Here is a 25423-nt window from a genome sequence, read left to right as displayed (position 1 = left end):
TTTACTGGTGACCTCAGTGTTGCAGTACAGCTGGAGTGTTTTGGAATTTGCTTCCCTTCAATATTTTCCAGTTAGACCTAGTATTTAAAAAGATATCATTAGATCATTGGAACATAGGGCCTGATTCAGAGATGTATGCAATGACGATTTTTACACAGATTGAGTGATTGTTTGCCATTGCGCATACATGTCATCCGCGCTGCTCACGTGATTGGTTGGCGATTACACCAACACAGGGGACATTCACTAAATGAGTGACAGGAAGTCACCATTCGAGGGAGGTAACGGGGTGCTGGCTAGGCGAATGCAGACGTCTCTGACCGCTTAAATGCTGTTTCATATGTGTGCATAAATTAGACGTTGCGATCTCCTGTGCAGCATGAGAGCTCTCTGTATGTCAGGAGAGCTGCAGTGTTCGTGGCTGGTCAGACTTGCCTGCTGTACGTCGATGTTAACGCTGTTGTACGTCTTTGGACGGATATGAGTAGGCAGCAGTGGGCATCCCTATGCTCAGCTGTGCTTTGGAAGGCAATAGCATATTTTAGCAACTGCGATCCGTGAGAGAATGCAGTTGCGTTTGCATTAGCGTCCATCTCTGAATCACGACCATAGTGTATTATAAGAACACAGCTAATATGACCAAGACACCTTAACTGTGGGCTACATTTGAACCAAGGGGATTTGTCAGGATTAATGGTGTCCTCAATGCTCAGATATACAGGCAGGTACTTATCCATCATGCAATACCATGAGGCGTTTGATTGGCTCCAAATTTATTCTGCAGCAAGACAACAACCCCAAACATACAACCAATGTCATTAAGAACTATCCTCAGCGTAAAGAAGAACAAGGAGTCCTGGAAGTGATGATATATGCCCCAACAGAGCCCTGGTCTCAACATCTCTGGGATTACATGAAGAGACAGAAGGATTGGAGCACGCCTACATCCACAGAAGATCTGTGGTTAGTTCTCCAAGATGTTTCGAACAACCTCCCTGCCGAGTTCCCTCAAAGACTCTGTGCAAGTGTACCTAGAAGAATTGATGCTGTTTTGGAGGCAAAGGGTGGTCACACCAAATATTGATTTGATTTAGATTTCTCTTCTGTTCATTCACTTTGCATTTTGTTAATTGATAAAAATGAACTGTTAACACTTATATTTTTGAAAGCATTCTTACTTTGCAGCATTTTTTCCACACCTGCCTAAAACTTTTGCACATAAAAATATATATATATAATTTGACATTACATACCCACAATATATGACCTCATATTCGGCATAGTACAGTACCTTCCATACTGCGCTCAGGTATTCCAGGAGTGTTGCAGTACAGGTTGGCTTCATACAATGGATCAGGTGCAGAAGGCTCCGTCAGGGGATCAGGCATGATTCTTTTCCTATTTTTAGCATTAAGCCCATCTTCTCTACCCGGGCCAGCAGGTATTAGCTGCACTGGAAACCCTAAGATTAAAAATACTTGGTGTAATTTATGAAGTGAAGCCTGGGCAACCACTGAAAATATCCCCAAATCCAGAGTATAAACATTCAGATTGCCAGTGAAGATAAGCTCCTCTCTGTGCCACACAGGACCACGGAAATGATACGGCCTACTGTTTCACAGAAGTGGTTCTTGGTAAATTTTAATCCATGACAAAATAATCCAATAAATAAAAAAAATTGGTAAACAGAAATAACATAAAATAAACTAAATTGGATTCATCCACAAAAAAAAAACATCCGGTAATATAATCACATGGATCAATGATAGTGGTGTGAAGATTATCTCAACACATAAAGAACACAACCATTACAGCCATGTCCTATACTGCTGTGCTGTTAGATATAAAGTTAGTAAGATCCAACAAGCCAAATACAACTGATAATCACTCAGCTGTTCTAACAGGAATACATTCACAGATTGAATCAAATCAATTGCTGACTCCACTGATGTTAGTACAGTTAGAGGGTTATTCAATATGAAAGGTTAACTTCCCTGGCGAAGTTAACGTTTCATATCGGAGTTTTTTTCTGCGTAAAGGTATGGTGCGCGCTCCCGCTTATCCCCGTATTCAATATCAAATTAACGAAAACGGGAAACTCCGAAGTTGGATTTGCGTAAAGTTACGAATTTTTCCTTAAAATAATTGTAAGACCCCCCTAAAGTTGTAAAAACATGGGGGAACACTATGGGTACCCCTGTTTTAGCCTTTAATTGAAAGTTGGGGCTTTAAATAGCCGCAGCAGGTGTTTTTTTCCCGACATTGAAGAAGTGATGCAGAAGAGCACTTAGGTTATTTTTTTCGTTTTTTTAAGTGGTCCCATCAAATTTGGGGTACATGAAAATGGGTACTAGCATATTTTGATGTCCCTAAAGTAAGTTTTTAAAAATTCTGCATTTGTGCACCTGCTGCTATAATTCTATTCTAGAAAACACCTGCCGCATACTTGCAGAATAGCCCTGAACCTATTTGCCTATTGTTTAACAATTTTTTCGCTTTTTTTTTTTTTGCACCCCAATTTTTTAATTCGTTTTTTGGGGGGCCCCTATTTTTTTTTTACATTTTTTTTGACACAGTTCTTTTTTAAATGGCAATCTCAGGGGTTCAGGCTATTTTTTTTAAGCCTGCACCCCTAAACCCCAATTCTGCACTTTTTTTCGACACCTATTCAATGGTGAAAAGTTATCCCCGTTTTTTATCAAAGACTTTTCAAAACTGCGATAAGTCTTTGAAATTGAATACGGTGTAAAACTAAAACAAGTGATATTAACGCAAAAACGTTAAAAAGTGCGATATTAACACAAAAAACTATGTTATCGCACCCATATTGAATACCCCTATTAGTCTTATGATCAATACACCAAAAGCCAACTATAGGATATTGGTTATTAAAAACTGCATGTAGTAAACAAGAAAAATGCATTCATAAAATTACATGTCAATTCAACCGTGAGCTATGCACTCTCTCACACACTCAGGACTCGCAGATCAGCTTTCTTGTTATGATTCCAATGGAACTCCCAGCTACTTTTCTTGAATGTAACCAGAGCCAGTGCAGGGTAAATTGTGAAGCGGACGCAGTGCAGGTCACTGGCATCTGCACTGCCTCAGCTACACAGTGCATGAATCCAATTTAGGGCGGTATTCAATTAGTTTCGCGTACGCGATAAAGTTCCGCCTGCCAGACTTTTCACCTACATCGCGTCTTTTGGCCGTGGAAACTTATCGTGCGCGTCCACGCTATTCGTTGTATTCAATTCCAAAAGACGTGAAAACGCATCCCAGCGAATGTGAAACAGGCGAAAAGTGCTGTCAGAATTGGGGAAACCAACCACCCCCAAAAAGATACACTAACATTGGGGATCAATACAGATGTACCCGAATAGCCCTAATAAAGCTGTGTGGGGTACTTAAGGTGTGTCATTTGCTTCTAATTAGCGTCTTTGCACAAGTGGTGAAGAATGGCATTAAGCAGTTTTTTTTTGGAGAAAATAAGTAGTCTTGTCAAATTTGGGGTCCTTGAAAATGGGTGTAAGCATATTTTAAAGTAGCTACAGTGAAGTTTTAAAAAACGTAAAATGTGCATCTCAAGCAAGCACCTGCAAACTGAAAAACACCTCATCCATACTTGCAGCCCCCGAAAAAAGTATATTTCGCTACTTTTTATGTTTGTTTCCCCACTTTGTACTTTTTCACCTCCAAATTCAAACTACTTTTTAGGGGTGTTCCTCACTTTTTTTTTAGTTTTTTTTTTGACACAGTTATCCTTTGGGGGGGGGGGGGGGGGATGTCCCAATGGTCCTGAGTGGTTCCCCCACCTTTGTATCCCAAAATAAAGAAATGCACTTCTTTTCTCCTACTATTCAGAGGCGAATCTTTTTAGCGTATTACATTGTATTGACTTTCCGAGTACGCAAAAAGTATTTGGAATTGAATATGGAGATAAGTTTATGACTGGCGAAAAGTCGCAATCGGTGATACTTTTTCGCGGCTCACGGCTTTTCGCTTCTAATTGAATACGGCCCTTAATTTGTTATTTCTGTTTATCAATATTACTTTCAGTTGTTTTATGATTGTTTATTATATGTATTTACTGGATGATTTTGTCATGAGAATGCGATTAATAAAAATTAGATACCACACTGCAAGTAAACCGCGCTCCACATATATATTTTTTTGTTCTATTGAATTCTTTTAGAGGGTCAGCTCCTCTCTTTGGTAGAGGCAGTTTACAAGCGATGTACTATCTATGGACAGTCCACAATAAAGGGGTGAATAGCATTCATCAGAGCCTTCCTATCCATTTTTTTACAGACATTTTAATCCACCCTGGATTTCTGCCTGGAGATTCCAGATGTGAGCAGTTCACCTTGGTTGTTTGGTGGTACCCAATTACATTGTGTCCTATTTACATGCCTGAAAAAATTAGATTGCAGAAAATAGATTCCAAACTTGCTGAAATAGGTTTCCCGAACTTGCCAATGATTCAACACTAACTCCTGTAACTGGAAGAGTATAAAGAATTATGTATTTTGTGTCTAGACTGCAAGCAAGCAGGGCCCTCGTACCCTGTAAACATATACTACAACTCTGTATGTACTTTTTCTATTTTTACAGTATATATGGTTTGTTATACCCACTGTCTAAGTCATTTTGTGCTGACTTACAAATAAACAATGATTATGAAAGACCAAGATGTCTGGAAAATGTTATATATTCTACCTAACATATTTAAGTTACATTAAATTGTTCACACCACATATTTCTGTTAATCATTGAAAACCATGAGAATGCAGCTCCCAGTCTGTAATTTATGTGTATATTTTATCTTCTAGGGTACGGAATGTACATTTTATCCTGCAATGAGGGCTACAATTTTCCAGCCTTCAAAATCTGCTCTTGGATTGCTGCATGGGGTATAAAGCAATATACTGTGGTTTGGAGTAGCTTTGAAACAAAATATATTTACTTTAATTACTATGATTAAATCATATGGTCTTAGCTATGGGAAACCAACTACAATGATCATTTGTGAAGTAAATTAAAAATATTACCTCAACTGTCTGTTGTTAATGTACATTTGTCATATAATATAGATTGTAAGCTCCTATGACCAGTGCCCTCTGTCCATCTAACTTCTCTACGTAATTATGTTAACTGCACACTTTAATTATGTATCTATGTGAAATGATATACTGTCTTTTTTAGTCTGTACTTATGTTTCTTTTCAGTTTTTCTTATTGCATTGGGCTACAGAATCCTTTTGGCACCTTATTAATAAAAGATAATAATGATATTATAATAAGATGCAAATGAAAGATTATGGTACCTGCGAGCACATGGGCTTCTGTATTTAGCTGCATGCTGACAGGCAACCATCTGGAGACTAGAGAGAGATAAATAAGAAGTGATAAGGGTTACACACGTTATGGAAGCTAAGGTAACAAACAATTCAATAAAGAGTTTAAAACCACAGTCAATCTGACCAATCACAGCATCACTTCTCCGATTAGCTTCCTTCCCACTTAATTCACCGCCGATTGCGACTTTTCGCCATGTAACATCTGACAAAAAGGTCTAAAAACACGGAAGCAGCAGACTTTGTGAAAACCAATACTTGTGTCATTCTCCAAACTTTTGGCCATGGCTGTACAATGCCACAATTACCGGCATTGCGAAGCAAAGGACAGGGCCATGATGATGCGATTCAGCGCAAATCGCGTCATCGACCACCTGGACCACACACTTTAACTCATTAATTAGGCAGCTGCGGGCGGGTGGTGGCCGGCTCAGGGAGAATTCTGTCTCTGTGTGTCTTAAGACGTCGAAACTTGCACCAGCCCTATGGCAGGTTCAGCTGAGTATGGTCGTCTATGTGACTGGTTGTGCGTCTTTGAACGCAGCCACTGTCAGCAACTCGCCGGCATCTGCCTAGCCACCCTCCTGTTACCTCCCCGGAATGCCCACTAAAATCCACATATTGTGAGTCTCTGTGCAGTAACAATCGGGACTCATGCGCAGTGCGACTGATGAAATAACTATATGGGAAAATGGTGTTAGACAGCGGATTCACAAATATTATCTTACAAACGCACACAAATAGGCACGTGCTTGGTTTGCAGCAGAGAACCCAGACATAAACATTGGATATTCACAGTTTTGCTGTTTAAGATCAAAAAATGTTCTTCTCATTTATGACGCTCCTAGTGATCAATTCAAAACTCAGGAATTTATATTGTTGGTGAAGGGGGTTGTAGTTTAAATCCCGGCGGTGGGGATGCCGACGCTCAGAATTCTGGCGCTGAAATCCCAAAACCAGTCAGAATCCCAGCGCCAGCATCCCGAGGGTTAGGATTAGGGGTTAGTCACTAAGGGGAGGGTTAGGCACTAGGGGGGAGGGTTAGGTTTAGGCTGCGGGGGGGAGGGTTAAGTGTAGGTTGCGAGGGGGGGGGGGTTAGGTTTCGACTGCAGGGAGGGAGGGTCAGGTTTAGGGGTAGGATACTTACCGACAGATGTCGGTATCCTATCCCTGTCGTAATGGCGGTGTTGGGATTCTAACAACCAGTATCCAGAGTGCCGGCATCCCGTATCCAACCCAGTGAAGGGTCTAGGGGGTCTATTTACTAAGGTGCCAGCCAATCAGCTCCTAACTGCCATCTCACAGGCTGTGTTTGAAAAATGACAGTTGGGAGCTGATTGGCTGGCACCTTATCACTTTTCACTCTGTCTACTAACACTGCTTAGTAAATAGACCCCTAGGTATAGCAAAATTATACTTGGAAAAAGGTGTTGTGTAGTTATGAATTAAAATCAGGCTGGTTATGGACACTAAGATCATATCAGCTGGTGAGGTACTCATAGATATGTATACAATGTCACATCCCTGATCACCTGCCAAACACATGCCTGGCATAATTTTATTACATGAAATTATTAGGACAAAGCATTACTAAATTGTGTCTAGTGATATGTGTTTGTTAGTCCTTTGCTAGCCTGTAAATAAATTCACAACACATTTGGAATACATGTATGACTCACAGAACTTTAGAGAAAAAATAGTGCATGTATGATGTATGACTTATTTTTTGTCACATATATGATCATGCTAACTAAATGGTACATGATCAGATGTTACATATATTCTATGCTTATATTTACTGTAGCAAACTTCTATTGTTCTTAATAAAGTAAAGTTTGATCTCAGTTTCTACATTTACGACCTAGATGACCATGATTATAGATGTATGTAAAGTATGATGGTCACATACGTGATTGTGGCATGACCCTTTAACATTTCAAATACACATGAGCTGAACCCTAATAATTGTGAAAAAAATAGGTAACACGTACACATAATATCGCCAACCACACATAAATCATGCTAAGGTCAAAGTTTTTTATGCCCTCTTCCTTGCAGATATGTTTAAAAAATAAATAATTAGAAACATTCATTTGCCCATTATTAAAATCGTACATTTTTCCCATTAAAACAAGAACAAATGGTAACATATTAATTCAGAAAGACTCTGATCATGATGTTTTAACAAAGCTGCACATTAAAATATACAATGAAACATGTACCTAGTAAGATGAGAATTGGGAGCATGCTGCTGACACGTAGCCCTCAGTATGGAACTGGCAATGGTTTCCTCAAACACACTGTATATTTTTAATCTTAGGCAACACCTCCTCAGGAGGCACAGCACTGCCTTTCACTGCTCTGCATGCCTAACAGTTGATTCAATTCCTTGCTCATGGAAATTGACAGCTTTGGTCCACAGAAAGAAAGGCTGTCTTGTTCTCCAAGGAGCTAGAATTAACTTAAAGGGCCACCAAACTTAAAACACTAGTTGCCTTACACAAAAAACAAAACTATTAATAACATGCACATATATTTTGTTCCCATGCAGTGACACCAGACTCAGACTGGCCCAATTCGGATTACAGGGGTTATCACTAGTGGCCCCCACTTCTTGTGGGCTCTAAAATGGCATTGGTGCAAAACACATGGGCTCGCAAGGCTATGTTTGAATGCAACAGGAAGCAGGATGGATCCTAGGAGGACAGAAACACTACATACACCGTCACGTCTGTCCCCGAAAGGACATTTTTAACAATGTTTAGCAGTGGAGTAACTAGGGCAAGGCACGTGCCCTGGGCACCGTGGCAGGCCAAGCAGTGTCTGTGTCAGTCTGTGTGTATCTGTGCCATTGTGTGTGTGTGTGTATCTGTATCAGTGTGTGTGTATCTGTATCAGTGTGTCAGTGTGTGTGTATCTTTGTCAGTGTCTGTGTCATTGTGTGTGTATCTGTGTCAGTGTGTGTATCTGTGTCAGTGTGTGTGTATCTGTGATAGTATGCTGAGAGACGACATAGGGGAGAGGCGATGGTGTGGCTGAGAGACAACACGGGGGAGGCGATGGTGTGGCTAAGAGATGACAAGACGAGACGACGTAGGGGGAGTAGGTGATGGTGTGCTGAGAGACGACGCAGTGGAAGATGGAATCGGTATGATTCCCGTCAGCGGCAGCCCGACATGAGCAGAGTTCCGAGCAGCGGAAGCCCAACAGCGCTGGAAATCCCGAGCGTGGATAGGTGAGTATCTACTAACCTAACCCCCCTAACCCTAACTCTCCTTAGGGGTGCCTAACCCTAATCCCCCCTCTAAGTGCCTAACCCTAACCACCCCCTTCCCCGCTGCCTAAACCTAAGTCCCCCGGGGGGGTGCCTAACCCTAAGTTTCCCCCCGGGGGTGCCTAACCCTAACCCTCCCTCCCCCTAGCCTAACCCTAACCCTCCCGGGGGGGTGCCTAACCCTAAGTCCCCCCCGGGAGCCCTAAACCTAACCCTACCCCCCCGCGGCTGTCCGCTCGCGGCGCCCGGCATCACTACGATCTGGATGCCGGGCGCCGGTCTCCCGGCGTCGGGGAAATGCGGGCGTCTACATGTAGACGCCCGGCATTTCACCCTTGCCGGGATATGACAGTCGGGAAGCTGGCTGCCGGTATTTAGGCAGTCAGCTTCCCGATTGCATACCGTGGGAGATTGTGTGGCTGAGAGACGCAGGGGGCAGGAAGTTACACAGAGAACGAGTCTGGTTGAACCTCTGTTGTATGATGATGATCTTAATATTCCTACAGAAACAGGCATCTTCTGGACAATGTGACCTACACGAATAGTGAATACCGACTGAAGACGCCGTCTTCCCAGGGAGGATACATTTCTTCAGAGGTTCCACGTTGTTAGAAACTACCGTATAGGTAAGGTGCGTATAGAATGCAAAGGAATGTTCCCAGAGTGATGAGAATGGGTGGCGTGGCATGTTGGCACGCCCCATTTTCAGTGACCACGCCCATTTTTTCGCAGCACAAATATATTTTGCTCTGTGTTTGTATGTGTGTGTGTGAGTGCGCCGTTTTTCAACATGCATTGGGCTCCAAAGACCCTAGTTACGCCACTGATGTTTAGGCATGGCATAACTGCAAAGAGGTTCCTCTCAATGTGTACAAAACAGAAAAACTTTTGCTATCGGCCCGAACAATAATATACTGCAAATATGTGTGTGCAGCAAATAAAACCATGGGGATTTTGACATGATTTGATCAAAGCATATAAAGCCTGCAGCCCAGCTTCAAGGGACCCATTTTTTTCTGCAGGTCCCTACTCTAGCATATATGCCTAGTACACTATTAAGGTGCCTACACACATGGCGATATTTTACCTGATCTGGCCGATTCCGACGCATCGGAACGACAGATCATATAAAATATGCCCAAATCGTGAGTCCCCACTCACGATCACGATGCGCGTCCCCGCAGGTCACACATCGCATCTTCAGATCTGCCGTGCTGTAGGGCAGATCTGACAGACAATCTCAAGGCACGATGCACTGGATAAATGTAGGAGGCATGATAGATCGTGTGTCAAATAGGCAGCTTTTTCAGACCAAATCGTGCCCAACGACTGCCGGGGAGCTCCCAGGGAGAGTTCAGGGGAAAATCGTACACATCGTGGGATTGTGAGCACATTGCTATGTGTGTAGACACTTTTACATTGCAGTTAAATATACTCACCACCTTTCCTCTCAATGTGTGCATAGGCGCACCACGTCTGGATGACAATCTGGGGAAGAGCTGGTGATTAGAAGGCACTGCATGCATAATCCTATACTGTATGGTTTCTACCACCCACCAAGTTGTACAGGAACAGATTTCATATGCAGCATTTGGTTCCGGTAGGATACTGGGATTGGGAAACTAGAAGGAATGGTGAAGACAAAGCCAAGCTGTAATGACATCATGCTGCCACTATTGTAGTGCCCTACCAACTACATATTGAAAAGACATAACAATTAATATGATCTTTTTTAGAAGGGTGTCAATGTCAGGGAGTGAAAATGATGTGTTTTTTGTTGTAGTTACAGTCAGCAAACTACTGGTGCCAGAGAGCGGTTAGGGGGCTATTTTTGAAAGGCTACTTAGGGCTTTTGCCAATTTATTAAAGTCCCCCAGCTGGAGAAGGCTATCGCCAGGTATCACAAGCAATAGCCTTCACTCTTCATTCTGCAATGCTTCCCAGTGCAAAGCATAGGAAACCACTTTATCATGGAAATCTTGGTGTTGTCAAAATACAGCACTTTACAAATGACTGATTTTTTTCTATTTTGAATTTGTACACATGTAAATATTTCATTCTTAAATTCTTATGGAATATAAAACTGGAATTCCTAGTGGGCTTCCAGTTCCTGTTAGAAAAAATCTTTACTTACACTAAAGTTGTAATGGTTGTGTCTGTACATAGAATATTTTTGAAGAAATGTACTCCTTGGGACTGTGAATGAACTATGGAGACCAAAAAAATTTGTAACCAAATTTTTGTTTGTCTGTCTGTTCGATACAGCATCACGCAAAACCTACGAGATGAATTAGGATTGCGTTTTCAACATGGTCACCTAGAAAGAAACTGGTAGGTATGTATTATCTCAGTGTGACATCAGGGAGAGGAGCAATAGACGAAAAACCAGATGCTTGACACGCGATGCATGCAGTGTGCAAGCTCCTCAAGCCAAAAATGACTACATGTACTGTATATAAATATATTTTTTTGGGACAAATATACCTTTAGGTACTGTTTATAAACTATGGAGACAACAATTTTTTTTAATTGGAATTTGAACAGGCTCCTCAAGTCCAAAATTACTATATATATATATATATATATATATATATATATATATATATGGCTAATGCTGCTCCTCAGTTCTACGGGGGAAATTCAAGTGTTTGCACGCCGGCGGCCACTAGATTGTGCCCGATGGAGCAATTCAATTGTTGCTCCATCCGGTTTGCACCGAGAGCCTGGTAGTATGTTCAATCCTGCAATAACTCTCTTGTATTTCCAAGCCTTTCAGAAACATTCAGTCTAGTCCAGTGGTTCCCAAACTTTTTTGAATCACGACACCCTAGAGCATCAGCATTGTTTTCACGGCACCCTTAGGCCAAAAGTTTGTTAATGTGAAATTCAGAGAAAAAAAATTAACTAAATTGTGCTTATCTGTCATCCTTAGGCTCAGTTATATGGTGGTGGACAGGTTTGCACTTCTGTATGTCCTCATATTTACATTACATTGACCATAAATTATTTGATTTGGTGCTGGACCACCAAGCTGAGACACCCCAGGGTGCCACGGCACACAGTTTGGGAACCACTGATTTAGTCTATTAATTATTAATCTGAGGATTTGGACACAAATGAAACAGCAGCGGTGGCTGATGGCGCCCCCCTATGTCGGCCTGGCCAGGGCACGTGCCCCGCTCGACACCCCCCCCCAGATATGCCATTAGGTTAGGATGCAATGTAATACTTGGGTTAGGGTGCTGTGTAACTACATAATATGTAGGTTAGTGTGCATATTATACGTGGGTTAGGGTGCAATGTAATATTTAGATTAGCGGTGCTTACCATTACTTGGATTATGGTGAAGAAAGGCATGCAGCCACAGGTTTCCTTCCTCCCCACTTCATATGGAACCTATTCTATTTAATGGGATGTATATTACGTAGTTCAGTAACAGCTGGGTATGTTGTCATCTGTTTTAAACATAGTACATACTGTGCTTTATTCTGGATGCTATCTTTATTGTATTGTTGCTAGGGATAACCATATACTAACTCCCTGTGCGCTACACAATTGAGTAATTGAATATGCCCCATAAAGCTGGGCATACATGTCCAGATTAAATGCCTGTCAGACCGACAGACATTTTATCTTGCAGCATGCCAGCCGCAGATGTCCGCGGCATACACTGTAAGATTCTCACAGTGTATAGCCCGACATCTGCACTGCGCCCCCGGGGGAGGAGACATTTCCCTGTTCCTGCCATGGGAAGGAACACAGGAAATGTCTGTCTGTCGGCCGCGGCTGGGCATACACTGCCCGATGTGGCCAACAGTTTACCCGCTAAATATCGCATCGGTCGGGCATGCTGGACAGTCCAGCATGCCCAACCGAGCAATATTTAACCCTTGGTCGCCCGCACACACGCTACAATTATCAGTGCGATCCGCGGATATCGGGCTGATCGCCCCGACAATTGTAGCGTGTATGGCCAGCATTAGTTGTAATTACTATAGTCTGAAACATTTATTATATTGTTTGCTTACACAATTGTAATTCTCCATGTACAGCGCTGCAGTCACATGACAGTGCCATATATAAAATATAATAATGTTAAACAATAACTCACCCCCCTGAACTGTTGCAAATATAAATGCATTACTAATTGTAAAGAGCTGCATAGACTGCTGGTGCTATATAAGTAAACGTTAATAATTAAATTAACTAAATGGCTGTCTTTTTAATATGTGATTTCACTGCAGAGTAATTACTGACTTTGACACAGCTCCTCTAGATTATGCTGGAAGCCAATTTGTTTACTAACGAGTATTAATCTGTTCTTTGGCTGTTTCTTTGTAACAATCATACTGGCTGAGCATGGATTAATAATGGAAAGTAACATATACATACAACTCAAGTACTCTTTGGCCTTTTTCAATGATGAAAATATTCTTTCAACCACCAAATATCTGTTTTTTCCCCCTGCCTGATTCTGAAATCGGGTAGGGAAATAAATGATGTGAAATATATACCAGGGTCACTTATGTTCAAAATAAAACAATGAGCATGAATCAGCATGAAGCGGTAGGATGAGCACAGTTGGGTGACCTGCAGTGGGGACTCACTGGAACTAACTAACCCCTTTCTAGGAATAGTTTTGACATGGGCCAGGGTGTGGGCAAGGTGCATAATGTGAAAGTAAAGCCGGGTACACACTATCATATCGTCCACATCAGCCAGTGTGTACCGGCTATGTCGCTGGCGATGCGCTCTCCAGCTCGTCGCCAGTGACATCTCCCGTTGGTCAGCGGAGGCCATGCTGCAATTGCATTTCTGCATTTGTCGCTTCCGACATTGGCAAGTGTGTACGCACGTGCCGATGACAGCACACCTGCCGAGACTCGCCGCACGACACATCAGCTGGGTACACATCGTTTAGTGCACCCCATGTTCTAAATTTGACCAATATCTGAAAACAACAACGCTGTTGAGCAATGAGGATTGGGGTCTACATTGCTTGCCTTACTCATTTCACCTTTAAGCCGATCCTGTTCCCTTTATTATCTGAAATGTCTAATTTACCCACCACGTATAAGGAGAATTGCAGGGACTGTTGTTGTCTTACACCAATTGGAATTGCAGATATCCCAATCTGCCTACCATGACCCATGTTGGTTACATTGCTATGCTGAAGTTTTTATTAACTTACATTAACACATCTTCCAAGTATAAATACTGTATTGAGGCTATTATAACACATAACATATTATATATAGCATAGGCTGACATGCTGAAATAGGAAATCTGAAAAGTAGGAATGATGTGTGAATGCTGAGGATACTTATTTTCGAAGTTGTTTTGCAAACAATATTTAAAAAAAAAAGTTGAATAAACATGGCGATAGCACGAAATTCTAATGTTATACAGTGTTTAGCCAATGAGAGAGGGGAGGGGGGAGAGAGTTAAGCATTAAATAAGGTCCCTTTTACACATTGTTCAATAAGCCCGATATCTTTTTTCAGATATGACCGCATAGGATTAATGGTGGCAAAATGATATTGGGGCTCATGTACTGTAGAGTAGGGAATATGTGTTTTAGTTGCTTAAAATACACATTCCCGTACTGCACATACACACCAAGTGAACTTGTGCATTACGTCCATTTACAGACTTGACTGCATCTTACAATTGTGAATGGAGAGGTAGGATGGAGGAGGGGAAGGGAGGACGAGCTTAGGAAGAGTACCGAGGAGGCATAGCTCTTGTGGGTGCTTGGGGCCTGGCTGATCCAGACTTGATGACAATTAGAAAGCTCTATCTAGCTGCCTCTGATTGGCTGACTGTGGACAAAAACCTTCTTGCAGCCCTTCAGGCATTACTGTGGCTGCTGTTATAAAACGTGAACATCTATTCTCACTACGTAAATGGTTATGTCCATTTCGACTTCAGCAGAAAATAAGATTCTCATTTAATTATTTTAGGGCAAAACATCAGATGTTAATAAATAATTTAATTTGTATTTGCTATTTAATTATATGGAACATGCGACTTTTGAATTTATTATTAACAGTGTCAAGAAACTATTCTCTTGTGTATATGACACTTCAATATATTATCATATTGTGTAAAATGATCTAATGTGACCTTCTATGACTTTCCGGCAGCATCGAAGAATTGTGTTTTGTCATGAAAAAAAACACACTGGGCTTCGCTGAGACTCGCCCCTGTTTTTCATGCTCAGGCACATGGATTTACTAATAATCGTGTTTGCCTGTCTATTGTGTTTCAATGGTGATACTGATTGTGTTGTATTGTGCGTGTGAGTTCAGTTGTAAATAAACTCAGTTGAGCACTGCATTGAGCAGTGTGATCTGTGCAGTGCTTCTGTGTGTTACAGGTTAAACAAAGGGTTAAAATTCAGAAGAAAAGAACGACATGGAGTCTTTCCACAAAAGCATAGACGGAACACATTTCTGAGAAAATCAGGGGGGGGGGGGGGGGGAGGCAGTCTGAACCAGCTAGGTTGACAATGCCATAAGCGGGAGGCACACAGCCTGGGGTCCCCCTGCCAGAGCATTATCCATCCCCAAACAAGTCAGCCCAGGGCTGGAATTCCTAGTAAAGTGAGGACCCCAAAACTAAAATTGGGCCCCCCCTCCCGAGGAACAACCAGCACCGGCTCTTCCCCACACCCCTGGCGGCGGTGCGTGCAAAATGTGTAAAAATCAGAAATAATATAGGCCCTGATTCAGACCCACTCGCGAGCGGCTGTCCGCTCGCAAGTGGGTCGATGTTCTGCACTGAGCATGCGCATGACGGAGGGAGCTCCGTCGTGCGCATGCGCCAGACGCGACGAGCGAAGGAAAGTCCTTCGCTCGTTGTGTCTGATCAAAGGGGGCGTGCTGTCGATGTTGATTGACAGCACGCCCCCTTTGGTGGGCGTGCCTCCCTGACGGGAGCGTTCCCAAGGGAACGCCTCCCGTCAGAAGCCGGCCCACTGACATCACTAGTGATGTCAGTGGGAGTGATTTTGGCTCTGATAGAGCCAAAATCACTCAGGAGCTTGCGGTTGAAAACCTCAACCGCAGGCTCCGGCTCGCAGTTTCGATGGTCGCGATGGTCACGACCATCAAAATGCACGCTCGTATAGGCTGTGTGTGGTGACCCACAGCTATACGAGCGTCCAGGAGGACGCTCCATTTTTATGGAGGGCGGCCCTCATTCAGAGCGTGCGCTCTGCTCAGAGCGTACGGCTCTGAATGAGGGCCATTGTTCATTACAGTGAGACTACAAGTCCCAGCAAGCCTGCCCTGGCACCTGTACCCCCACTACAAACAAAATATAAAAAAAAAGACAGTTCATACACCGTATTGTTTACCCCTTTATTATACACTAACTCACACTCCATACTTGCCTTCTCCCTGGAGGAATAAAACATGTCTGTGGGGATTTGGACTACTGTTTTTTTATTTTAAGAAGTCCTTGGATTCTACCTGGAGAAGGGGACAGAACTCCTCTAGGTTTATGTTAGGGGGTGTGACTGCTCAGTGGTAATAATACAGAACACAATTCAGACGCTATACAGTACACAGTCATACTGATTTTAATAACGAATAAAGTTGCATTTACCATGTCAAAGTAAGTTAAAACAAGACGCAAAGACAAACTGATAGTGTTTACTACGCTGATATCAATAAACACATACACCTTCCATTCTAACAGTTACTGTCTACTAATTACACTGTAATTATGCTAATAGATCATAGCAGCAACATTAATATAGTATTAGAATAAATTGGAGGGTTTCAGACGCATTCAGCCAATGAGAAGAGACTGCCGTTGGCTACCATCATCTATTCGCATTTTTCACCAGGTGATCTTCTTCCTAACAGGCGCATAGGCATCTTTCTGGTCAGCATTGGAAGCATGTTGCATGAACACGCCCATACTGTACTTTAGACGTGATAACACGCCCCCTCCAACCACTGCCAGGGCCCCCTTACAGCGATGGGTTGTAAGTACAAAATGCAGGCCAGTTGGTGTAGTGCACATACACAGTTAAGAAAAGTGCAAGTTGCTGGGAAGTAGTTATGGATTTCCCATATGTGGACTAAAGGCCTGATTCAGTAGGGAATCGGTATGAAATACCGGCTGACGCATGGCCGGTGGTTCGATTCCCGGCAGCGGCAGCCCGACAGTGCTGGAAATCCCGATCGTCCTCAGGTAAGTAATAACTAACCTGGCATAACTTCCCTAACCCTAACACTCCTTAGGGGTGCCTAACCCTAACCTCCCCCCCCAAGTGCCTAACCCTAATCCCCCCCTTCCCCGCTGCCTAAACCTAAGTCCCCCGGGGGGTGCCTAACCCTAAGTCCCCCCTGGGGGTGCCTAACCCTCCCTCCCCCTAGCCTAACCCTAAGTCCCCCCCGGGTGCGCTAAACCTAACCCTCCCCTATCGCGGCTGTCCGCTCGCGGCATCCCTTCGATAGGGATGCCGGACGCCTGCCTCCCGGCGTCGGAAAAATGACAGGCGTCTATATACAGACGCCTGTCATTTAACCCATGCCAGGATAAAGCAGTCGGGAAGCCGGCTGTCGGGATCACGTCAGCCGGTTTCCCGATTGCATCCCTTCAGCAAGGATCACTGATGCTATCGTGGCTGCAATCGCGCACGCAGGTCTGCTGTGAAAGTATGCTAATGCTTGCAATCGCAAAGCGCACGCAAGGACAACATGCAGACGCCAAGTTACCCTCTCTCACATCCGTAATACCTTGGGAAACCTCCTCAACATCGGAAACATTGAGTACCATCGACCCCTCACGCAGGATTACCTCTAAATTGCTAACCTCGTTGACGCATTGAGTACTCAAGCTGCGTATGGAAATGCAGAGGCTAATTTATGCACGCCCATGCAACGGCATTCAAATGGACAGGCACGCCTGTGTTTCTCCAACCACTCCCCCGTCACCACAACCAAATGCTCACTGCCTGTCAATCATTCTACAATGGCTCTACGTGGTCTGTGATTGCAGTGGTGCCTTTGCGCTAGGGGTGAGCGGGTTCGGATTTCTGAAATCCGAACCCCCCCGAGCCCCCCCGATCCGAGTCCGATCCGAGTCAGGCTCGACTTTTCCCGCCTGACTCGGATCTGAAATCGAGGCAAAACGTCATCTTCCCGCCTTCCGAGTCTCGCGGGTTTTGGATCCTATATAAGGTACACACGTCGGCGCCATTTTCTCACTCGGCTGTGGACAGTGAAGAGGGAGGGTGGGAGTTAGGGCTGTGTAGTGTAGTGTAGTGTAGTGCTGCTGTTGTCCACTACTTCAAAGTCCATAGGGGCTGGCTGTGTTGTGCTGTGCTGCTGTTGTTAATAGGGGCTGTGTCCACTACTTCAAAGTCCATAGGGGCTGGCTGGACTGTGTTGTGCAGTCAGTTCTCCATAGGGGCTGTGTCCACTCCAAAGTCCTGTGCAGTGTCCCAGTCCTAAAGGAGTGCTGTAGTGTTGTCCAGGGGGTGCTCTGTCCATCAGGGGTGCTCCCCCCAAGTGCTAAAAAAATAATATATTTTCTGTGTTTGTGAATTGTGTGCGCAGTAGCCGCACGTGCATCAACAAAGTAGTGCCAAGCGTGCGCCTGTGTCATAAGTAAAGGGCCGGCTGGCTTGACCGTTAAGGGTGCTGTAACCCCCGAAAGTACACTCCAGTCCAAACCAAAAAAAAATTATTTTCTGTGTTTGTGAATTGTGTGCGCAGTAGCCGCACGTGCATCAACAAAGTAGTGCCAAGCGTGCGCCTGTGTCATAAGTAAAGGGCCGGCTGGCTTGACCGTTAAGGGTGCTGTAACCCCCGAAAGTACACTCCAGTCCAAACCAAAAAAAAAATTATTTTCTGTGTTTGTGAATTGTGTGCGCAGTAGCCGCACGTGCATCAACAAAGTAGTGCCAAGCGTGCGCCTGTGTCATAAGTAAAGGGCCGGCTGGCTTGACCGTTAAGGGTGCTGTAACCCCCGAAAGTACACTCCAGTCCAAACCAAAAAAAATATTATTTTCTGTGTTTGTGAATTGTGTGCGCAGTAGTCGCACGTGCATCAACAAAGTAGTGCCAAGCGTGCGCCTGTGTCATAAGTAAAGGGCCGGCTGGCTTGACCGTTAAGGGTGCTGTAACCCCCGAAAGTACACTCCAGTCCAAACCAAAAAAAAAATTATTTTCTGTGTTTGTGAATTGTGTGCGCAGTAGCCGCACGTGCATCAACAAAGTAGTGCCAAGCGTGCGCTTGTGTCATAAGTAAAGGGCCGGCTGGCTTGACCGTTAAGGGTGCTGTAACCCCCGAAAGTACACTCCAGTCCAAACCAAAAAAAAAATTATTTTCTGTGTTTGTGAATTGTGTGCGCAGTAGCCGCACGTGCATCAACAAAGTAGTGCCAAGCGTGCGCCTGTGTCATAAGTAAAGGGCCGGCTGGCTTGACCGTTAAGGGTGCTGTAACCCCCGAAAGTACACTCCAGTCCAAACCAAAAAAAAAATTATTTTCTGTGTTTGTGAATTGTGTGCGCAGTAGCCGCACGTGCATCAACAAAGTAGTGCCAAGCGTGCGCCTGTGTCATAAGTAAAGGGCCGGCTGGCTTGACCGTTAAGGGTGCTGTAACCCCCGAAAGTACACTCCAGTCCAAACCAAAAAAAATATTATTTTCTGTGTTTGTGAATTGTGTGCGCAGTAGTCGCACGTGCATCAACAAAGTAGTGCCAAGCGTGCGCCTGTGTCATAAGTAAAGGGCCGGCTGGCTTGACCGTTAAAGGGTGCTGTAACCCCCAAAGTACACTCCAGTCCAAACCAAAAAAAAAATTATTTTCTGTGTTTGTGAATTGTGTGCGCAGTAGCCGCACGTGCATCAACAAAGTAGTGCCAAGCGTGCGCCTGTGTCATAAGTAAAGGGCCGGCTGGCTTGACCGTTAAGGGTGCTGTAACCCCCGAAAGTACACTCCAGTCCAAACCAAAAAAAAAATTATTTTCTGTGTTTGTGAATTGTGTGCGCAGTAGCCGCACGTGCATCAACAAAGTAGTGCCAAGCGTGCGCCTGTGTCATAAGTAAAGGGCCGGCTGGCTTGACCGTTAAGGGTGCTGTAACCCCCGAAAGTACACTCCAGTCCAAACCTAAAAAAAAATTATTTTCTGTGTTTGTGAATTGTGTGCGCAGTAGCCGCACGTGCATCAACAAAGTAGTGCCAAGAGTGCGCCTGTGTCATAAGTAAAGGGCCGGCTGGCTTGACCGTTAAAGGGTGCTGTAACCCCCGAAAGTACACTCCAGTCCAAAGCCAAACCAAAAAAAAATTATTTTCTGTGTTTGTGAATTGTGTGCGCAGTAGCCGCACGTGCATCAACAAAGTAGTGCCAAGAGTGCGCCTGTGTCATAAGTAAAGGGCCGGCTGGCTTGACCGTTAAAGGGTGCTGTAACCCACAAAGTACACTCCAGTCCGAACCAAAAAAAAATTTATTTTCTGTGTTTAGCCGCACGTATATATCAAATCGATATAACATAAATGGAGGACCAAACTTTCTCCGATAAAAATAAAATAGAGAAAGATCAAGAACCACTTCCTCCTAGTGCTGAAGCTGCTGCCACTAGTCATGACATAGACGATAACATGCCATCAACGTCGTCTGCCAAGGCCGATGCCCAATGTCATAGTAGAGGGCACATACAATCCCAAATGGCAAAGTTCAGGAAAATGACCTTGAAAAAGACATTTAAATCAGCTGAAGAGAAACGTAAACTTGCCAATATGCCATTTACGACACGGAGTGGCAAGGAACGGCTAAGGTCGATCCCTAGTATGTTCATGACTAGTGGTTCAGCTTCACATGACGATGGAAGCCCTCCTCCCACTAAAAAAATCAAAAGAGTTAAGCTGGCAAAAGCACAGCGAAGAACTGTGCTTTCTAAGAAGATATCACAAATCCCCAAAGAGAGTCCAAGTGTGGTGGTGGTTGCGATGCCTGACCTTCCCAGCACTGGACGGGAAGAGGTGGCTCTTTCCACCATTTGCACGCCCCCTGCAAGTGCTGAAAGGAGCACCCACAGTCCACTTGCTGATATGCAAATTGAAGATGTCACTGTTGAAGTACAACAGGATGAGGATACTGGTGTAGCTGGCGCTGAGGAGGAAGTTGGCGAGGAGGATTCTGATGGTGATGTGGTTTGTTTAAATCAGGCTCCGGGGGAGACAGTTGTTGTCCGTGGGATGAAAAAGCCCATCACGGTCATGCCTGGGCAGAAGACCAAACATTCCACCTCTTTGGTCTGGCAATATTTCTATCCAAATCCGGACAACAACTGTCTTGCCATATGTACCATATGTAAAGGTGAAATAAGTAGGGGTAGGGACGTCAACCACCTAGGAACATCCTCCCTTATACGGCACCTGCAGCGCGTTCATAAAAAGTTACTGTCAAGTTCAGAAACTTTGGCTCAGACCGTAAGCAGTCCAGGGACACCTAAATCCCGTTGTCCTGTTGTATCCAAGCGCCTGCAAACCACACCGTCAACTCCCTCCTCGTCAATTTCCTCCTTAGTCAGGATCGGAAGTAGTCCTGCAGGCCATATCACTGGCATGACTGACTCTCCTATCCGGGATTCCTCCGGAGGATCCTGCATTGCTACGCCTACTGCTGCCGCTGCTGCTGTTGCTGCTGCTGCTGGGAGTCGTTCATCATCCCAGAGAGGAAGTAGGAACACCACTACTTTTACTAAACAATTGACCCTCCAACAGTCCTTAGCGAGGAGGATGAAGTACGACAGCAGTCATCCTGAAGCAAAACGTATAACTGAGGCCTTGACTGCTATGTTGGTGTTAGACGTGCGTCCGGTATCCGCCATTAGTGCAGTGGGATTTAGACAATTGATGGAGGTAGTGTGTCCCCGGTTCCAAATCCCGTCTAGATTCCACTTCACTAGGCAGGCGATACCGAGACTGTACAGAAACGTCAGAAAAAGTGTCCTCAGTGTCCTGAAAAATGCCGTTGTACACAATGTCCACTTAACCACGGACATGTGGACAAGTGGAACAGGGCAGACTAAGGACTATATGACTGTGACAGCCCACTGGGTAGATGTATCACCTTACGCAGCAACAGCAGCAGCGTCACCAGTAGCAGCATCTCAGAAACGCCAGCTCGTTACAAGGCAGGCTACGCTGTGTATCACCGGTTTCAGTAAGAGGCACACCGCCGACAACCTCTTAGAGAAACTGAGGGAAATCATCGCCCAGTGGCTTACCCCACTTAGACTCTCCTGGGGATTTGTGATATCTGACAACGCCACCAATATTGTGCGGGCATTACATCTGGGCAAATTCCAGCACGTCCCATGTTTTGCTCACACAATAAACTTGGTGGTGCAGAATTTTCTGAAAAGCGACAGGGGCGTGCAGGAGACGCTTTGGGTGGCCCGAAAAATTTCTGGCCACTTTCGCCATTCAGCGACTGCGTGCCGAAGACTGGAGCGCCAGCAAACACTCTTGAACCTGCCCCGCCATCACCTGAAGCAAGAGGTTGTGACGCGGTGGAACTCAACCCTCTATATGCTTCAGAGGATGGAGGAGCAGCAAAAGGCCATACAAGCCTATACATCCACCTATGACATAGGCAAAGGAGGGGGTATGCACCTGACTCAAGCGCAGTGGAGAATGATTTCCGTGTTGTGCAAGGTTCTTCAGCCCTTCGAACTTGCCACACGTGAAGTCAGTTCAGACACTGCCAGCTTGAGTCAGGTCATTCCCCTCATCAGGCTTTTGCAGAAGCAGCTGGAGAAAGTGAAGGAGGAGCTAAGACGGAGCGATTCCGCTCGGCATGTGGGACTTGTGGATGAAGCCCTTCATTCGCTTTGCCAGGATTCCAGGGTGGTCAATCTGTTGAAATCAGACCACTACATTTTGGCCACCGTGCTCGATCCTAGGTTTAAAGCCTATGTGGTGTCTCTCTTTCCGGCCGACACAAGCCTGCAGAGGTGCAAAGACCTGCTGGTGAACACACTGTCAGCTGAAGCGGAACGTGACACGTCAACGGCTCCTTCTTCATTTTCTCCCGCAACTGGGGCTGCCAGGAAAAAACTTAGGTATCCTAAGCAACCCGCTGGCGGTGATGCAGGGCAGGCAGGACCAAGTTTGGACATCTGGTCCGGACTGAAGGACCTGGCAACAATTTCTGACATGTCTACTGTCACTGCATATGATACTGTCACCATTGACAGAATGGTGGAGGATTACATCGGTGACAGCATCCAAGTAGGCATGTCAGACAGTCCATACCTGTACTGGCAGGAAAAAGAGGCAATTTGGAGGCCCCTGTACAAACTGGCTCTATTTTACCTGAGTTGCCCCCCCTCCAGTGTGTACTCCGAAAGAGTGTTTAGTGCAGCCGGGAACCTTGTCAGCGAAAGGCGTAGGAGGTTGCTTCCACAGAATGTGGAGAAGATGATGTTCATCAAAATGAATTATCAGCTCTTCCAGGGAGACCAGCCTCCAGAAGGTACAGAGGGACCTGTGGTGGTGGATTCAAGTGGGGACGAGTTAATACTTTGTGAGGATGAGGATGTACACACTGAAGAGGGTGAGGAATCGGTGGATGAGGAGGATGAGGATGACATCTTGCCTCCGTAGAGCCAGTTTGTGCAGGGACACATTAATTGCCAGCTTGTTTTGTGGGGGCCCAAACGAACCAATCATTTCAGCCACAGTTGTGTGGCAGACCCTGGCGCTGAAATGATTGATTTGTTAAAGTGTGCATGTCCTGTTTATACAACATAAGGGTGGGTGGGAGGGCCCAAGGACAATTCCATCTTGCACCTCTTTTTTTCTTTGCATTATGTACAGTTTGGGGCCTAGTTTTTCTAACTGCCATCCTGCCTGCCACTGCAGTGTCACTCCTAGATGGGTCACGTGTTTGTGCCGCCCACTCGTGTCGCTTAGCATAGTCATCCAGCTACCTCGGTGCAACCTTTTGGACATAAAAACACTATTGTGAGGTGTGAGGTGTTCAGAATAGACTGGAAATGAGTGGAAATTAAGGTTATTGAGGTTAATAATAGCATAGGAGCAGAAAAACCTACAAATTCTGTGATTTTAGCTGTTTTTATGCTTTTTTTCAAAAAAATACAGATCCAAAACACAAAACCCAGAACCCAAAACACGGAAGGGTGGTTTTGGCAAAACCAATCCAGATCCAAAACACGAAGAAAGATCCAGATCCAAAACCAAAACACAAAACACGAAAAGTGGCCGGTGCACACCCCTACTTTGCGCACAGCGATCCATATGCATGCGCAGTGTGCGACAATCAGCCATCTGCGTACGCTTTAGTAATAGCGATCCTTACTGAATGAGGCCCTAATTTCCTGAGGCCCAAATCTGACTTATTCTAGTTCAGTCTTAAAATGAAACTTCACAGTCAGTGGCATGTTTAGATATCTGTGTTTAACACACCAGATGTCTACAGAGATCCCAAAATTACACAGTGGAACGTGGGCTTGATTCAGAGCCGGATGCTCTGACAGAGCGCTCGCTCTGAATCAGGGCCGGCCTTCTGTTTTTTTAGAGCGGCCTTCTGGCCGCTCGCATAGCTGTGGGTGACCACCCACAGCTATAGCGAGCGGCCCTTGTGATAGGGTCTCGTTGCCGCAAGCCCCAGAGTGTTTTCGGCTCTAATAGAGCTGAAAGCACTCCCACTGACATCCCCAGACGGTAGGCGTTCACTCAACATCGACAGCACACCACCTTTGGTACGAGACCCGGAGCGACGGCTTGGCCATCGCTATCCGGGTCTCGCGCATGCGCACGATGGAGCCGGCTCCGTTGTACGCATTCGCACTGGGCCACCATCGACCCGCTTGTGATCGCTCACAAGCGGGTCTGAATAAGGCCCTGTATGCGGAGGGGTCTCGGAACGGTAAAAGGAATGAGAAGATTTCCAGCTCTGTGTGCTGAGAGACATTTGTGGGAATTCTTCTACATTATGTTAGTTTATAAAAAAAAATCAATTATATTTACTACTACTTCCCATTTCTTTAAATTAGACTACTAAGAGGGGTATTCAATATGAAACGTTAACCTCGCCAGCGAGGTTTTCGCCGCACATCGGAGGTTTTGCCAGCGAAAAAGTATCGCGCGCGCTCCCGCTTATCCCCGTATTCAATTTGAAATCGTCGAAAACGGGACCCGGCGATACTTGGATCTGCGAAAAAAAACTGGAATTTTCTGGAAATAATTGTAGGAGCCCCCTAAAGATGTCCAGACCTCGAGGATCACTATGGGTACCCCCGTTTTTGCCTGCAGAAGAAATTCGGGGTTTTTAAATAGCCGCGCAGGTGTTTTTTTCCCGACATTGAAGAAGTGATGCAGAAGAGCACTTAGGTTATTTTTTTGGTTTTTTTAAGTGGTCCCATCATATTTGGGGTACATGAAAATGGGTACTAGCATATTTTTATGTCCCTAAAGGCAATTTTAAAAAATTCTGCAAAAATGCACCTGCCGCTACTTTGCGCAATGAATAAAACACCTGCCCCATACTTGGGGACCCCACCAGAAATAATTTTGTTAGTTTGGCAATATTTTTACCTAATTATTTTTTTTTAAACCCAAAACATTTTTTTCATTTTTTTTTTATTTTTTTTTAATGGTGTCCCGATTTTTTTGGGGACATTTTTTTTTTTTAACATTTTCTTTTAAAGGGGACATTCCCAAAACTACAGGCTATTTTTTATAAGCCTACACCCCCAAACCCCTATTCTGCATTTTTTTTCACTTGCTAAAATGATTTG

At 44.6% G+C, this 25423-nt stretch overlaps 1 protein-coding gene across 4 annotated transcripts in view; it reads right to left on the bottom strand.

The window, feature by feature from the left end:
* Positions 1 to 25423, bottom strand: part of PXYLP1 (2-phosphoxylose phosphatase 1) — a 122573-nt gene that overhangs the window by 19037 nt on the left and 78113 nt on the right. For 3 of the 4 annotated variants that reach the window (XM_088472101.1, XM_088472103.1, XM_088472104.1), the window contains 2 exons: positions 5330 to 5386; positions 1292 to 1462 (listed from right to left, as the gene is read on the bottom strand). In XM_088472101.1, the coding sequence (XP_088328227.1) occupies positions 1292 to 1462; positions 5330 to 5386 (228 nt within the window). Of the gene's footprint in view, positions 1 to 1291; positions 1463 to 5329; positions 5387 to 7581; positions 7633 to 25423 lie in introns of those variants that run through there. The other variant, XM_088472102.1, reaches the window with a different exon arrangement.

This window comes from Taudactylus pleione, unplaced genomic scaffold (genome assembly GCF_031769625.1).
Source record: "Taudactylus pleione unplaced genomic scaffold, aTauple2 ptg000120l, whole genome shotgun sequence".
Taxonomy (NCBI): Eukaryota; Metazoa; Chordata; class Amphibia; order Anura; family Myobatrachidae; genus Taudactylus; species Taudactylus pleione.
The sequence above is the reverse complement of the archived record's forward strand: the minus strand, read 5'-3'. Positions and strand labels throughout refer to the sequence as shown.